At 47.7% G+C, this 15,448-nt stretch overlaps 1 protein-coding gene and 1 long non-coding RNA gene across 7 annotated transcripts in view; one reads left to right on the top strand and one right to left on the bottom strand.

Annotated features, from left to right (window-relative positions):
- LOC118381157 (Krueppel-like factor 7) overlaps nt 1-15,448 on the top strand; it is a 96,314-nt gene that overhangs the window by 67,484 nt on the left and 13,382 nt on the right. For both annotated transcript variants that reach the window (XM_052516562.1, XM_052516561.1), the window contains one exon: nt 9,866-10,505. In XM_052516562.1, the coding sequence (XP_052372522.1) occupies nt 9,866-10,505 (640 nt within the window). The remainder of the gene's footprint in view (nt 1-9,865; nt 10,506-15,448) is intronic.
- Nucleotides 124-2,582, bottom strand: LOC127928939 (uncharacterized). Of its 5 annotated transcripts, none has more exons than XR_008132955.1 (3): nt 2,401-2,582; nt 2,189-2,347; nt 124-273 (listed from the first exon to the last, which is right to left on the bottom strand). It is a non-coding gene; the product is annotated as an uncharacterized LOC127928939 (long non-coding RNA). The 5 variants fall into 5 exon arrangements; XR_008132956.1 differs by lacking the exon at nt 124-273 and adding an exon at nt 402-485; XR_008132957.1 differs by lacking the exon at nt 124-273 and adding an exon at nt 561-644.

The raw sequence follows: 15,448 nt of genomic DNA on the forward strand, positions 1-15,448 counted from the left end.
AATATGGTGGAAAGTCCTTCTAGCCCAGGCTTATCTCACACCAATCATAATGCTTTTAAACCTCTCCCATGGCAAACAGTCTCCTCCTCAACACCAATCATAATGCTTTTAAACCTCTCCACTGGCAAACTGTCTCCTCCTCAACACCAATCATAATGCTTTTAAACCTCTCCACTGGCAAACTGTCTCCTCCTCAACACCAATCATAATGCTTTTAAACCTCTCCCATGGCAAACTGTCTCCTCCTCAACACCAATCATAATGCTTTTAAACCTCTCCACTGGCAAACTGTCTCCTCCTCAACACCAATCATAATGCTTTTAAACCTCTCCACTGGCAAACTGTCTCCTCCTCAACACCAATCATAATGCTTTTAAACCTCTCCACTGGCAAACTGTCTCCTCCTCAACACCAATCATAATGCTTTTAAACCTCTCCCATGGCAAACTGTCTCCTCCTCAACACCAATCATAATGCTTTTAAACCTCTCCACTGGCAAACTGTCTCCTCCTCAACACCAATCATAATGCTTTTATACCTCTCCACTGGCAAACTGTCTCCTCCTCAACACCAATCATAATGCTTTTAAACCTCTCCCATGGCAAACTGTCTCCTCCTCAACACCAATCATAATGCTTTTAAACCTCTCCACTGGCAAACAGTCTCCTCCTCAACACCAATCATAATGCTTTTAAACCTCTCCACTGGCAAACTGTCTCCTCCTCAACACCAATCATAATGCTTTTAAACCTCTCCACTGGCAAACTGTCTCCTCCTCAACACCAATCATAATGCTTTTAAACCTCTCCCTGGCAAACTGTCTCCTCCTCAATGCACCAATCATAATGCTTTTAAACCTCTCCCATGGCAAACAGTCTCCTCCTCAACACCAATCATAATGCTTTTAAACCTCTCCACTGGCAAACTGTCTCCTCCTCAACACCAATCATAATGCTCTTTAAACCTCTCCACTGGCAAACTGTCTCCTCCTCAACACCAATCATAATGCTTTTAAACCTCTCCCACTGGCAAACTGTCTCCTCCTCAACACCAATCATAATGCTTTTAAACCTCTCCACTGGCAAACTGTCTCCTCCTCAACACCAATCATAATGCTTTTAAACCTCTCCACTGGCAAACTGTCTCCTCCTCAACACCAATCATAATGCTTTTAAACCTCTCCACTGGCAAACTGTCTCCTCCTCAACACCAATCATAATGCTTTTAAACCTCTCCACTGGCAAACTGTCTCCTCCTCAACACCAATCATAATGCTTTTAAACCTCTCCACTGGCAAACTGTCTCCTCCTCAACACCAATCATAATGCTTTTAAACCTCTCCACTGGCAAACTGTCTCCTCCTCAACACCAATCATAATGCTTTTAAACCTCTCCCATGGCAAACTGTCTCCTCCTCAACACCAATCATAATGCTTTTAAACCTCTCCACTGGCAAACTGTCTCCTCCTCAACACCAATCATAATGCTTTTAAACCTCTCCCATGGCAAACTGTCTCCTCCTCAACACCAATCATAATGCTTTTAAACCTCTCCACTGGCAAACTGTCTCCTCCTCAACACCAATCATAATGCTTTTAAACCTCTCCACTGGCAAACTGTCTCCTCCTCAACACCAATCATAATGCTTTTAAACCTCTCCCACTGGCAAACTGTCTCCTCCTCAACACCAATCATAATGCTTTTAAACCTCTCCCATGGCAAACAGTCTCCTCCTCAACACCAATCATAATGCTTTTAAACCTCTCCACTGGCAAACTGTCTCCTCCTCAACACCAATCATAATGCTTTTAAACCTCTCCACTGGCAAACTGTCTCCTCCTCAACACCAATCATAATGCTTTTAAACCTCTCCACTGGCAAACTGTCTCCTCCTCAACACCAATCATAATGCTTTTAAACCTCTCCACTGGCAAACTGTCTCCTCCTCAACACCAATCATAATGCTTTTTTTAAACCTCTCCCATGGCAAACTGTCTCCTCCTCAACACCAATCATAATGCTTTTAAACCTCTCCCATGGCAAACAGTCTCCTCCTCAACACCAATCATAATGCTTTTAAACCTCTCCACTGGCAAACTGTCTCCTCCTCAACACCAATCATAATGCTTTTAAACCTCTCCACTGGCAAACTGTCTCCTCCTCAACACCAATCATAATGCTTTTAAACCTCTCCCATGGCAAACTGTCTCCTCCTCAACACCAATCATAATGCTTTTAAACCTCTCCCATGGCAAACTGTCTCCTCCTCAACACCAATCATAATGCTTTTAAACCTCTCCCATGGCAAACTGTCTCCTCCTCAACACCAATCATAATGCTTTTAAACCTCTCCACTGGCAAACTGTCTCCTCCTCAACACCAATCATAATGCTTTTAAACCTCTCCCATGGCAAACTGTCTCCTCCTCAACACCAATCATAATGCTTTTAAACCTCTCCCATGGCAAACTGTCTCCTCCTCAACACCAATCATAATGCTTTTAAACCTCTCCCATGGCAAACTGTCTCCTCCTCAACACCAATCATAATGCTTTTAAACCTCTCCCATGGCAAACTGTCTCCTCCTCAACACCAATCATAATGCTTTTAAACCTCTCCACTGGCAAACTGTCTCCTCCTCAACACCAATCATAATGCTTTTAAACCTCTCCACTGGCAAACTGTCTCCTCCTCAACACCAATCATAATGCTTTTAAACCTCTCCACTGGCAAACTGTCTCCTCCTCAACACCAATCATAATGCTTTTAAACCTCTCCACTGGACTCCTCCTCAACACCAATCATAATGCTTTTAAACCTCTCCACTGGCAAACAGTCTCCTCCTCAACACCAATCATAATGCTTTTAAACCTCTCCACTGGCAAACAGTCTCCTCCTCAACACCAATCATAATGCTTTTAAACCTCTCCACTGGCAAACTGTCTCCTCCTCAACACCAATCATAATGCTTTTAAACCTCTCCACTGGCAAACTGTCTCCTCCTCAACACCAATCATAATGCTTTTAAACCTCTCCACTGGCAAACTGTCTCCTCCTCAACACCAATCATAATGCTTTTAAACCTCTCCACTGGCAAACAGTCTCCTCCTCAACACCAATCATAATGCTTTTAAACCTCTCTTCTGGCTGTACCAGGTAGAGAGAAATCAGTCTCAGAGGGGAGACCAGTCCTCTTCTGGCTCAGTACCAGTCCTCTTCTGGCTGTACCAGGTAGAGAGGAACCAGTCTCAGAGGGGAGACCAGTCCTCTTCTGGCTGTACCAGGTAGAGAGAAATCAGTCTCAGAGGGGAGACCAGTCCTCTTCTGGCTGTACCAGGTAGAGATGAACCAGTCTCAGAGGGGAGACCAGTCCTCTTCTGGCTGTACCGGGTAGAGAGGAACCAGTCTCAGAGGGGAGACCAGTCCTCTTCTGGCTGTACCAGGTAGAGAGAAATCAGTCTCAGAGGGGAGACCAGTCCTCTTCTGGCTGTACCAGGTAGAGAGAAATCAGTCTCAGAGGGGAGACCAGTCCTCTTCTGGCTGTACCAGGTCAGTCTCAGAGAAACCAGTCTCAGAGGGGAGACCAGTCCTCTTCTGGCTGTACCAGGTAGAGAGAACCAGTCTCAGAGGGGAGACCAGTCTCAGAGTCTCAGAGGGGAGACCAGTCCTCTTCTGGCTGTAGTCCAGGTAGAGAGAAATCAGTCTCAGAGGGGAGACCAGTCCTCTTCTGGCTGTACCAGGTAGAGGAACCAGAGAAATCAGTCTCAGAGGGGAGACCAGTCCTCTTCTGGCTGTACCAGGTAGAGAGGAACCAGTCTCAGAGGGGAGACCAGTCCTCTTCTGGCTCAGAACCAGTCTCAGGGAGACCAACCTGGGTACCGGGTAGAGAGAACCATCAGTCTCAGAGGGGAGACCAGTCCTCTTCTGGCTGTACCAGGTAGAGAGGAACCAGTCTCAGAGGGGAGACCAGTCCTCTTCTGGCTGTACCAGAGGTAGACCAGAGAGGAACCAGTCTCAGAGGGAGACCAGTCCTCTTCTGGCTGTACCGGGTAGAGAGGAACCAGTCTCAGAGGGGAGACCAGTCCTCTTCTGGCTGTACCGGGTAGAGAGGAACCAGTCTCAGAGGGGAGACCAGTCCTCTTCTGGCTGTACCGGGTAGAGAGGAACCAGTCTCAGAGGGGAGACCAGTCCTCTTCTGGCTGTACCGGGTAGAGAGGAACCAGTCTCAGAGGGGAGACCAGTCCTCTTCTGGCTGTACCGGGTAGAGAGGAACCAGTCTCAGAGGGGAGACCAGTCCTCTTCTGGCTGTACCAGGTAGAGAGGAACCAGTCTCAGAGGGGAGACCAGTCCTCTTCTGGCTGTACCGGGTAGATAGGAACCAGTCTCAGAGGGGAGACCAGTCCTCTTCTGGCTGTACTGGGTAGAGAGGAACCAGTCTCAGAGGGGTGGCCAGTTCTCTTCTGGCTGTACTGGTTAGAGACCTACACTTACTGATACGGAACCACTACAGTGTAGTCTCATCCCACCTTGCCCTGAGGTGGGTATTCAGAGTACAGTCTCATCCCACCTTGCCCTGAGGTGGGTATTCAGAGTGCAGTCTCATCCCACCTTTCCCTGAGGTGGGTATTCAGAGTACAGTCTCATCTCTCCTTTCCCTGAGGTGGGTATTCAGAGTGCAGTCTCATCTCTCCTTTCCCTGAGGTGGGTATTCAGAGTACAGTCTCATCTCTCCTTTCCCTGAGGTGGGTATTCAGAGTACAGTCTCATCTCTCCTTTCCCTGAGGTGGGTATTCAGAGTACAGTCTCATCTCTCCTTTCCCTGAGGTGGGTATTCAGAGTACAGTCTCATCTCTCCTTTCCCTGAGGTGGGTATTCAGAGTGCAGTCTCATCTCTCCTTTCCCTGAGGTGGGTATTCAGAGTGCAGTCTCATCTCTCCTTTCCCTGAGGTGGGTATTCAGAGTACAGTCTCATCTCTCCTTTCCCTGAGGTGCGTTTTCAGAGTGCAGTCTCATCTCTCCTTTCCCTGAGGTGGGTATTCAGAGTACAGTCTCATCTCTCCTTTCCCTGAGGTGGGTATTCAGAGTACAGTCTCATCTCTCCTTTCCCTGAGGTGGGTATTCAGAGTACAGTCTCATCTCTCCTTTCCCTGAGGTGGGTATTCAGAGTACAGTCTCATCTCTCCTTTCCCTGAGGTGGGTATTCAGAGTACAGTCTCATCTCTCCTTTCTCATCTCTCCTTTCCCTGAGGTGGGTATTCAGAGTACAGTCTTCTCTCCTTTCCCTGAGGTGGGTATTCAGAGTACAGTCTCATCTCTCCTTTCCCTGAGGTGGGTATTCAGAGTACAGTCTCATCTCTCCTTTCCCTGAGGTGGGTATTCAGAGTACAGTCTCATCTCTCCTTTCCCTGAGGTGGGTATTCAGAGTACAGTCTCATCTCTCCTTTCCCTGAGGTGGGTATTCAGAGTACAGTCTCATCTGTCCTTTCCCTGAGGTGGGTATTCAGAGTACAGTCTCATCTGTCCTTTCCCTGAGGTGGGTATTCAGAGTACAGTCTCATCTCTCCTTTCCCTGAGGTGGGTATTCAGAGTACAGTCTTCTCTCCTTTCCCTGAGGTGGGTATTCAGAGTACAGTCTCATCTCTCCTTTCCCTGAGGTGGGTATTCAGAGTACAGTCTCATCAGAGTGCAGTCTCATCTCTCCTTTCCCTGAGGTGGGTATTCAGAGTACAGTCTCATCTCTCCTTTCCCTGAGGTGGGTATTCAGAGTACAGTCTCATCTCTCCTTTCCCTGAGGTGGGTATTCAGAGTACAGTCTCATCTCTCCTTTCCCTGAGGTGGGTATTCAGAGTACAGTCTCATCTCTCCTTTCCCTGAGGTGGGTATTCAGAGTACAGTCTCATCTCTCCTTTCCCTGAGGTGGGTATTCAGAGTGCAGTCTCATCTCTCCTTTCCCTGAGGTGGGTATTCAGAGTACAGTCTCATCTCTCCTTTCCCTGAGGTGGGTATTCAGAGTACAGTATCTCTCCTTTCCCAGGTGGGTATTCAGAGTACAGTCTCATCTCTCCTTTCCCTGAGGTGAGGATTCAGAGTACAGTCTCATCTCTCCTTTCCCTGAGGTGGGTATTCAGAGTGCAGTCTTCTCTCCTTTCCCTGAGGTGAGTATTCAGAGTACAGTCTCATCTCTCCTTTCCCTGAGGTGGGTATTCAGAGTGCAGTCTTCTCTCCTTTCCCTGAGGTGGGTATTCAGAGTACAGTCTCATCTCTCCTTTCCCTGAGGTGGGTATTCAGAGTACAGTCTTCTCTCCTTTCCCTGAGGTGAGTATTCAGAGTACAGTCTCATCTCTCCTTTCCCTGAGGTGGGTATTCAGAGTACAGTCTCTCTCCTTTCCCTGAGGTGGGTATTCAGAGTACAGTCTCATTTCCCTGAGGTGGGTATTCAGAGTACAGTCTCATCTCTCCTTTCCCTGAGGTGGGTATTCAGAGTACAGTCTCATCTCTCCTTTCCCTGAGGTGGGTATTCAGAGTACAGTCTCATCTCTCCTTTCCCTGAGGTGGGTATTCAGAGTACAGTCTCATCTCTCCTTTCCCTGAGGTGGGTATTCAGAGTACAGTCTTCTCTCCTTTCCCTGAGGTGGGTATTCAGAGTACAGTCTCATCTCTCCTTTCCCTGAGGTGGGTATTCAGAGTACAGTCTCATCTCTCCTTTCCCTGAGGTGGGTATTCAGAGTACAGTCTCATCTCTCCTTTCCCTGAGGTGGGTATTCAGAGTACAGTCTCATCTCTCCTTTCCCTGAGGTGGGTATTCAGAGTACAGTCTCATCTCTCCTTTCCCTGAGGTGGGTATTCAGAGTACAGTCTCATCTCTCCTTTCCCTGAGGTGGGTATTCAGAGTACAGTCTCATCTCTCCTTTCCCTGAGGTGGGTATTCAGAGTACAGTCTCAGTCTTTCCCATTCAGAGTACAGTCTCATTTCCTTTCCCTGAGGTGGGTATTCAGAGTACAGTCTCATCTCTCCTTTCCCTGAGGTGGGTATTCAGAGTACAGTCTCATCTCTCCTTTCCCTGAGGTGGGTATTCAGAGTGCAGTCTCATCTCTCCTTTCCCTGAGGTGGGTATTCAGAGTACAGTCTCATCTCTCCTTTCCCTGAGGTGGGTATTCAGAGTACAGTCTCATCTCTCCTTTCCCTGAGGTGAGGATTCAGAGTGCAAGGCTCCTGGACGTATGTTAGTTAGCCTGCTGTGAGGATACCGTTACGGTGAATGTCACAGGCCCAGGATTGGTTTTACTTCCCACTGTGAGAGCCAAGGCAAGCCCTCGTTCCCTCTCTCGCTCTCGGTCTCCCCTTTTTTCACACCCTCGCTCCCTCTCTCGCTCTCGGTCTCCCCTTTTTTCACACCTTCGCACCCCCGGCTATTCTCGGTTTTCCTCAGCCCCTCCTTCATCCATCTGTTTCTCTTCCATACCTCATTTCTGTCCCTCATGTCTCTCTCTCCATCTCTTTTCCCCTCTTCCCTCTTCAGCCATCTCTCTTCCTCGTCCATTTTTACTTCCCCCTCTTTCTTTCTTTACTCATAACCCCATGAGTAGGGAGGGAGGGAGGGAGGGAGGGAGGGAGGGAGAGCAATAGCTTGAAATGAATCATGAAAGCTGAACATGTCCACATCATGAACTATACACTGCATTAGCATATTGAGCTCTCTAGTGTTAGCAGACTCAGACAGTGACCAATGGCTGTATCGATGATTTGAATTCAGTGAAGATTGAAGCATACCATTTTCTTATCACTTCTTAATGTCGCCAACACTTAAATTGCCTCTCTCGTAAATTCAGTTCATTCCAATTACATTTTACAATGACCGCAGCAATCAAGGGAGCAGTAAAACCACGGAAAAGGTTATTTTTTTAAAGCATCTTAAAATAAGTCCCCATTATAACAGGTAAGAAAGACATTTCCGTAGCATTTCTCTATTGACACACTCTTGGGGGTGCTTACAATTTTACGTTAATATGCAAATTAGTTTAACAGCCCCACCCCCACCCCCAAAAAAGTATCACCCAGCAACAGATACAAATAATAAAGAACTGTAGTATTTTTAGAGTGCAGAACACAGAAACAAGAGTTCTATGAACTTCCTCTGTCAGATGGATGCCGTCTGTACAGCCTCCACCTCCATAATGGAGCTGTCTGTCATTCTCCTCTGGCTCAGTTGAAATGGTTGGTATAAGGCCCGGCGGCAGGGCTGTTTTCTCCCATTGCCACTGTCAGAGTACTTTAGCCTCTACATGCCAAACACAACTCACAGCTATCAGAGAGAAAGAGAGAGGAGGAGGGAGGGAGGGCGGCCCTGCCGTCAGACAAAACGCCTTTATGGTTTTGTGCGGAGAGCACTGCTGTGCTGAACAGCGTCTGAACAGCGTCCCTACATCTCCAACCCAACACGTCCCCTCTTGAAGAGAGCCAGGCTTTGTCTGATGGAGTTGGTCTACTAGGTAAATGCAGGTGGTTCATGATGGAATATTCTGTTATTTTAGCATACGGCCAAACCAGAAGGAAATCCCCAGACTGATGACTTAATAAATCTGTCCTTTCCCCTATCTGAGGGTTGTAAAACTGCACGCGTGGCTTATCTGTGCTCAATAAAGAGAGACTTGTGCGTGTGTGTGTGTGTGTGAGAGAGAGAGAGAGAGAGAGAGAGAGAGAGAGAGAGAGAGAGAGAGAGAGAGAGAGAGAGAGAGAGAGAGAGAGAGAGAGAGAGAGAGAGAGAGAGAGAGAGAGAGAGAGAGAGAGAGAGAGAGAGAGAGAGAGAGAGAGAGAGAGAGAGAGAGAGAGGTTAGTCGGTTCAGGGCTCCTCTCCCCACTCCAGCCATTGTAATCAATCTGTGTGTAATGAGCCATCTCTGCAGAGCTGCCAGGCCTGGTAATGTGGGGCTGGTTCCACCATCTACTATCCTCCCTGGGGTTCTAAAAACACAGCAGCAGTCTTTCTCCATATATATAAAAAGGTTTGATGGGTCCACACTCAAAAAGATGTCGCATAAAATGTGTTTTTTTTAAAGGATTTTCACTGCATCAGGGGACAGCGTACACAGACGTTTCGGCCCGGCAGCCTTCAGTGTGTAGGTACAAATCATTTTCATTCACAACAGCATTTGGAGGGAACACAGGTGAACAACCAATGAGCAGCAGGTGCTTCTAATCAGGGTGGTCACTCATCTGCCAATCAGGGATGTGACTTCTCTGATCTACCTGTACACAGTCACAAAGACATACAGAATGATGAGGGTATGAGAGTGGAATCCACAGGAGGCTGCTGAGGGGAGGACGGCATCAAACGGAATGGCATCCATGTGTTTGATATATTTGATACCATTCCTCTGATTCCGCTCCAGTCATTACCACCAGCCCGTCCTCCCCAATTATGGTGCTACCAACCTCCTGTGGTGGGCACAAAGGGAAATTAAGGGCATCAGGGGTGAGCTATTCATCAATCAATTGCCTTCGTTGCCCGCTCACTTGGATACATGATATCAGTTGATGAGAGAGCTCCACATATCACCCAGCTCTGACTGGTGTAGTAATTATGGGAGTTGTCAGGTTGTTTTAATTGAATGATGTGATCTAGTGAACAAATCCGAACAGGAAATATCCACTCAGCTTTAGAGGGATGTTCACCATCAGCAGCACAGTATTCCATTATTCCACTGAAATCTGCACTGTAGTGATTCTATGTAGCATGTGCTTCAGCCAAGGTTATGAGTAAACCAGTCTGGGAATAGCAGTACCACTATACGAGTACCTGTATATCAGTGTTAAGACATAGGGTTTATGTGTGAGTCTGACCCCTGTCTCTCCCTTCTCCCTTCAGACATGCCTGGAGTTGGAGCGTTATCTACAGACGGAGCCCAAGAGGCTGTCGGACCTCTTTGACGAGGAGCTTGACTGCCTGCTCACCCCGGCCTACCTGAAGGAGGACAGTGAAGAAGAACTACTAGACCCCCTCCTCCCCAGCCTCCCGGACCCCCCCAGCCCTCCTCTACCGCCCCTGCTCTGCCCCTCTCGGAAGCACCTCTCTGGGGCCTTGAAGTCTGACAAACTTCGAGACGGGATGGGGTTAGGGTCTGGAGGGGGAGGGGTACACCCAGCCCAGTTGAGCGCCGTCACCTCCCTGACGCCGCCCTCGTCCCCGGAGCTGGGACGCCACCTGGTCAAGCCCGACCCCCACCAGACTCTGACGGCATCCGCGGACGGCACGCTCACTCTCAAACTGGTGGCGAGGAAGGTGGGGCTGAGCGCCGCCATGCTGGCAGCGACATACGCGCCACCGCTGCCCACAAGGCGTGACACCACAGGCGGGCACAGCGACGGCGAGCAGGGGGGCACGTGTGTGATGGGCGTGGAGGGTATCTCTGAGAACAAGAAGAGGGTCCACCGCTGCCAGTTTAACGGCTGCAGGAAGGTCTACACCAAGAGCTCCCACCTCAAGGCCCACCAGAGGACACACACAGGTGACACTCATCAGCACTACTCTGCAGTCTACAGCACAGTCGAAATTGCATTGGTTTTTATTTCAGATACTTTGAGCATCAGATTGAGCCTGCCTTGAATACCAAATGGACGGCACTTTTGGGACTATTCTGTTCCATCCCACTGCACTAGGCAAGCTTAATTAAGTATGTGATAGGAAATAAATATTAGGGAAATACTGCTCACTTTTGCTCAGGGAAATATCAAATCAAATGTATTTATATAGCCCTTCGTACATCAGCTGATATCTCAAAGTGCTGTACAGAAACCCAGCCTAAAACCCCAAACAGCAAGCAATGCAGGTGTTGAAGCACGTTGGCTAGGAAAAACTCCCTAGAAAGGCCAAAACCTAGGAAGAAACCTAGAGAGGAACCAGGCTATGAGGGGTGGCCAGTCCTCTTCTGGCTGTGCCGGGTGGAGATTATAGCAGAACATGGCCAAGATGTTCAAATGTTCATAAATGACCAGCATGGTCAAATAATAGGTCTGGGACAGGTAGCACATCCGGTGAACAGGTCAGGATTCCATAGCCGCAGGCAGAACAGTTGAAACTGGAGCAGCAGCACGGCCAGGTGGACTGGGGACAGCAAGGAGTCATCATGTCAGGTAGTCCTGAGACATGGTCCTACGGCTCAGGTCCTCTGAAAGAGAGAGGGAAAGAAAGAGAGAATTAGAGAGAGCAAACTTAAATTCACACGGGACACCGGATAAGACAGGAGAAGTACTCCAGATATAACAAACTGACCCCAGCCCCTCGACACACAAACTACTGCAGCATAAATATTGGAGGCTGAGACAGGAGGGGTCTGCTCACTTTTTCTCAGGGAAATACTGCTCACTTTTTCTCAGGGAAATATACTGCTCACTTTTTCTCAGGGAAATACTGCTCACTTTTTCTCAGGGAAATACTGCTCACTTTTTCTCAGGGAAATATACTGCTCACTTTTTCTCAGGGAAATATACTGCTCACTTTTTCTCAGGGAAATACTGCTCACTTTTTCTCAGGGAAATACTGCTCACTTTTTCTCAGGGAAATACTGCTCACTTCTGCCCAGGGAAATTCACTTAATCTGAAAACATAAGTATCATTTATCAAAGGGGTAGATCATCTGAGTCGTTAACAGGCAGGGCGAGCTCTCAGACAGACTAGACCACCAGACCGTCAGAACTACTACACATCATACCTTACCTTCTTAGACGTCCATCCATGGTTCATGTTTCTTACTTTTAGCTCAGGTTCTCTTTAATCATACCTGGTACTCATCATGGCCTTTTCTGTTAATGGAGCCTCATTTATCAGTTAAAGAACAGATCTTCTTTATCATCCTCTACCTCCTACTCAGCCTCTTCATCCTCTTCCTCTTCCTCGTCTAACCCTAATCCTACTCAGCCTCTTCATCCTCTACCTCGTCTAACCCTAATCCTACTCAGCCTCTTCATCCTCTACCTCGTCTAACCCTAATCCTACTAGCCTCTTCATCCTCTTCCTCGTCTAACCCTAACCCTAACCTTGACCCTAACCCTAACCCTGACCCTAACCCTACTCAGCCTCTTCATCCTCTGACCCTCACCCTAACCCTAACCCTAACCCTAACCCTCACCCTCACCCTAACCCTAACCCTCTTCATCCTCTTCCTCATCTAACCCTGACCCTAACCCTGACCCTCACCCTAACCCTGACCCTAACCCTGACCCTAACCCTACTCAGCCTCTTCATCCTCTTCCTCATCTAACCCTGACCCTGACCCTCACCCTAACCCTAACCCTTTTCATCTTCTTCCTCGCCTCACCCTAACCCTAACCCTCTTCATCCTTTTCCTCATCTAACCCTGACCCTCACCCTGACACTCACCCTAACCCTAACCCTCTTCATCCTCTTCCTCATCTAACCCTGACCCTCACCCTCACCCTAACCCTGACCTTAACCCTCTTCATCCTCTTCCTCGTCTAACCCTGACCCTAACCCTGACCCTGACCCTAAACCTGATCCTGACCCTCACCCTAATCCTGACCCTCACCCTGACCCTGACCCTCACCCTAACCCTGACCCTCACCCTCACCCTCACCCTGACCCTGACCCTGACCCTGACCCTGACCCTCACCCTCACCCTAACCCTAACCCTCACCCTGACCCTGGGCCAGTGCTCACTGGCTCCTCAAATGTTCAACTGCTTGAGTACCAATTACAGAATATTGCCCCTAAAATATAATTACCACCTAAACTTAGAATGCTGGCTCCAGCAGCCAAAATGAGTACTTTACTGTTTACTGTTTACTGTACTGTTCAGCGCTGCCAGGGCCCTCAGTATACTCTGCTATCAGTATTCTTTCTCAAGGTTACCACACTACTTCCTCAGCAGATTTCCAGAGGGGGAAATGGCCATAATTCTCACTCTCCTCAATCTCAATCCCAAACCACTCACACCTCTGTCAGGAAACTGTCCGCTGAGTGACTAACTGCCCCGTGATTGATGGATTGACCTGGATAAGCCGTGGTTTCCCAGTATATTTTAGTCTGCCTCTACGTACTCTTTCTATAGGCTAAATCTCGCACTTCTCAAACACCTGTATTATAACCAGGTTTGTGGTCAATTTAATTTAAATTCTAGTCAATTCAAAAAGTAAACCAAACCAATTCAGATTATTACAACAACAACAATAAATCTTATTGAAAGGCATTGAGGAGAATTTGAATTAGAATTTTTGTTTACTTCCTGAATTGAAATGGAATGGACCCGGACTCTAACCCTCCATGTCAGTTCTACAGCCTCAACTGGTCTGCTCCAATATCCACACTAGCTTCCCATTTAGAATGAAGCTATGCATCGGCCATGCATTTTGAGTAGTATGTGGTCAATGAAACACATGAAAGAGAGTGAGGGATATAGCTGAAACATGTGAAAGAGAGTGAGGGATATAGCTGGAACACGTGAAAGAGATTGAGGGATATAGCTGGAACACGTGAAAGAGAGTGAGGGATATAGCTGGAACACGTGAAAGAGAGTGAGGGATATAGCTGGAACACGTGAAAGAGAGTGAGGGATATAGCTGGAACACGTGAAAGAGAGTGAGGGATATAGCTGGAACACGTGAAAGAGAGTGAGGGATATAGCTGGAACACGTGAAAGAGAGTGAGGGATATAGCTGGAACACGTGAATGAGCGTGAGGGATATAGCTGGAACACGTGAAAGAGAGTGAGGGATATAGCTGGAACATGTGAAAGAGAGTGAGGGATATAGCTGGAACACGTGAAAGAGAGTGAGGGATATAGCTGGAACACGTGAAAGAGAGTGAGGGATATAGCTGGAACACGTGAAAGAGAGTGAGGGATATAGCTGGAACACGTGAAAGAGAGTGAGGGATATAGCTGGAACACGTGAATGAGAGTGAGGGATATAGCTGGAACACGTGAAAGAGAGTGAGGGATATAGCTGGAACACGTGAACGAGCGTGAGGGATATAGCTGGAACACGTGAACGAGCGTGAGGGATATAGCTGGAACACGTGAAAGAGAGTGAGGGATATAGCTGGAACACGTGAAAGAGAGTGAGGGATATAGCTGGAACACGTGAACGAGAGTGAGGGATATAGCTGGAACAGTTGTTTTAGTCACTCAGAGACATAAAACACCAAGACAGTGACAGAGTGAGGAGAGTTAGAAACATCTCAGTCCACCTGTACTGTTAAATCAAATCAAATCTAATTTTATTTGTCACATACACATGGTTAGCAGATGTTAATGTGAGTGTAGCGAAATGCTTGTGCTTCTAGTTCCGACAATGCAGTAATAACCAACAAGTAATCTAACTAACAATTCCAAAACTACTGTCTTATACACAGTGTAAGGGGATAAAGAATATGTACATAAGGATATATGAATGAGTGATGGTACAGAGCAGCATAGGCAAGATACAGTATATGGTATCGAGTACAGTATATACATATGAGATGAGTATGTAAACAAAGTTGCATAGTTAAAGTGGCTAGTGATACATGTATTACGTAAGGATGCAGTAGATGATATAGAGTATATACAGTATATACGTATGCATATGAGATGAATAATGTAGGGTAAGTAACATTATAAGGTAGCATTGTTTAAAGTGGCTAGTGATATATTTTACATCATTTCCCATCAATTCCCATTATTAAAGTGGCTGGAGTTGAGTCAGTGTCGAATTTCTTCAGCCTCCTGAGGTTGAAGAGGCGCTGCTGCGCCTTCTTCACGATGCTGTCTGTGTGAGTGGACCAATTCAGTTTGTCTGTGATGTGTACGCCGAGGAACTTAAAACTTACTACCCTCTCCACTACTGTTCCATCGATGTGGATAGGGGGGTGTTCCCTCTGCTGTTTCCTGAAGTCCACAATCATCTCCTTAGTTTTGTTGACGTTGAGTGTAAGGTTATTTTCCTGACACCACACTCCGAGGGCCCTCACCTCCTCCCTGTAGGCCGTCTCGTCGTTGTTGGTAATCAAGCCTACCACTGTTGTGTCGTCCGCAAACGTGATGATTGAGTTGGAGGCGTGCGTGGCCACGCAGTCGTGGGTGAACAGGGAGTACAGGAGAGGGCTCAGAACGCACCCTTGTGGGGCCCCAGTGTTAAGGATCAGCGGGGTGGAGATGTTGTTGCCTACCCTCACCACCTGGGGGTGGCCCGTCAGGAAGTCCAGTACCCAGTTGCACAGGGCGGGGTCGAGACCCAGGGTCTCGAGCTTGATGACGAGCTTGGAGGGTACTATGGTGTTGAATGCCGAGCTGTAGTCGATGAACAGCATTCTCACATAGGTATTCCTCTTGTCCAGATGGGTTAGGGCAGTGTGCAGTGTGGTTGAGATTGCATCGTTTGTGGACCTATTTGCGCGGTAAGCAAATTGGAGTGGGTCTAGGGTGTCAGGTAGGGTGGAGGTGATATGGTCCTTGAC

Source organism: Oncorhynchus keta, unplaced genomic scaffold (genome assembly GCF_023373465.1).
Source record: "Oncorhynchus keta strain PuntledgeMale-10-30-2019 unplaced genomic scaffold, Oket_V2 Un_scaffold_5147_pilon_pilon, whole genome shotgun sequence".
Taxonomy (NCBI): Eukaryota; Metazoa; Chordata; class Actinopteri; order Salmoniformes; family Salmonidae; genus Oncorhynchus; species Oncorhynchus keta.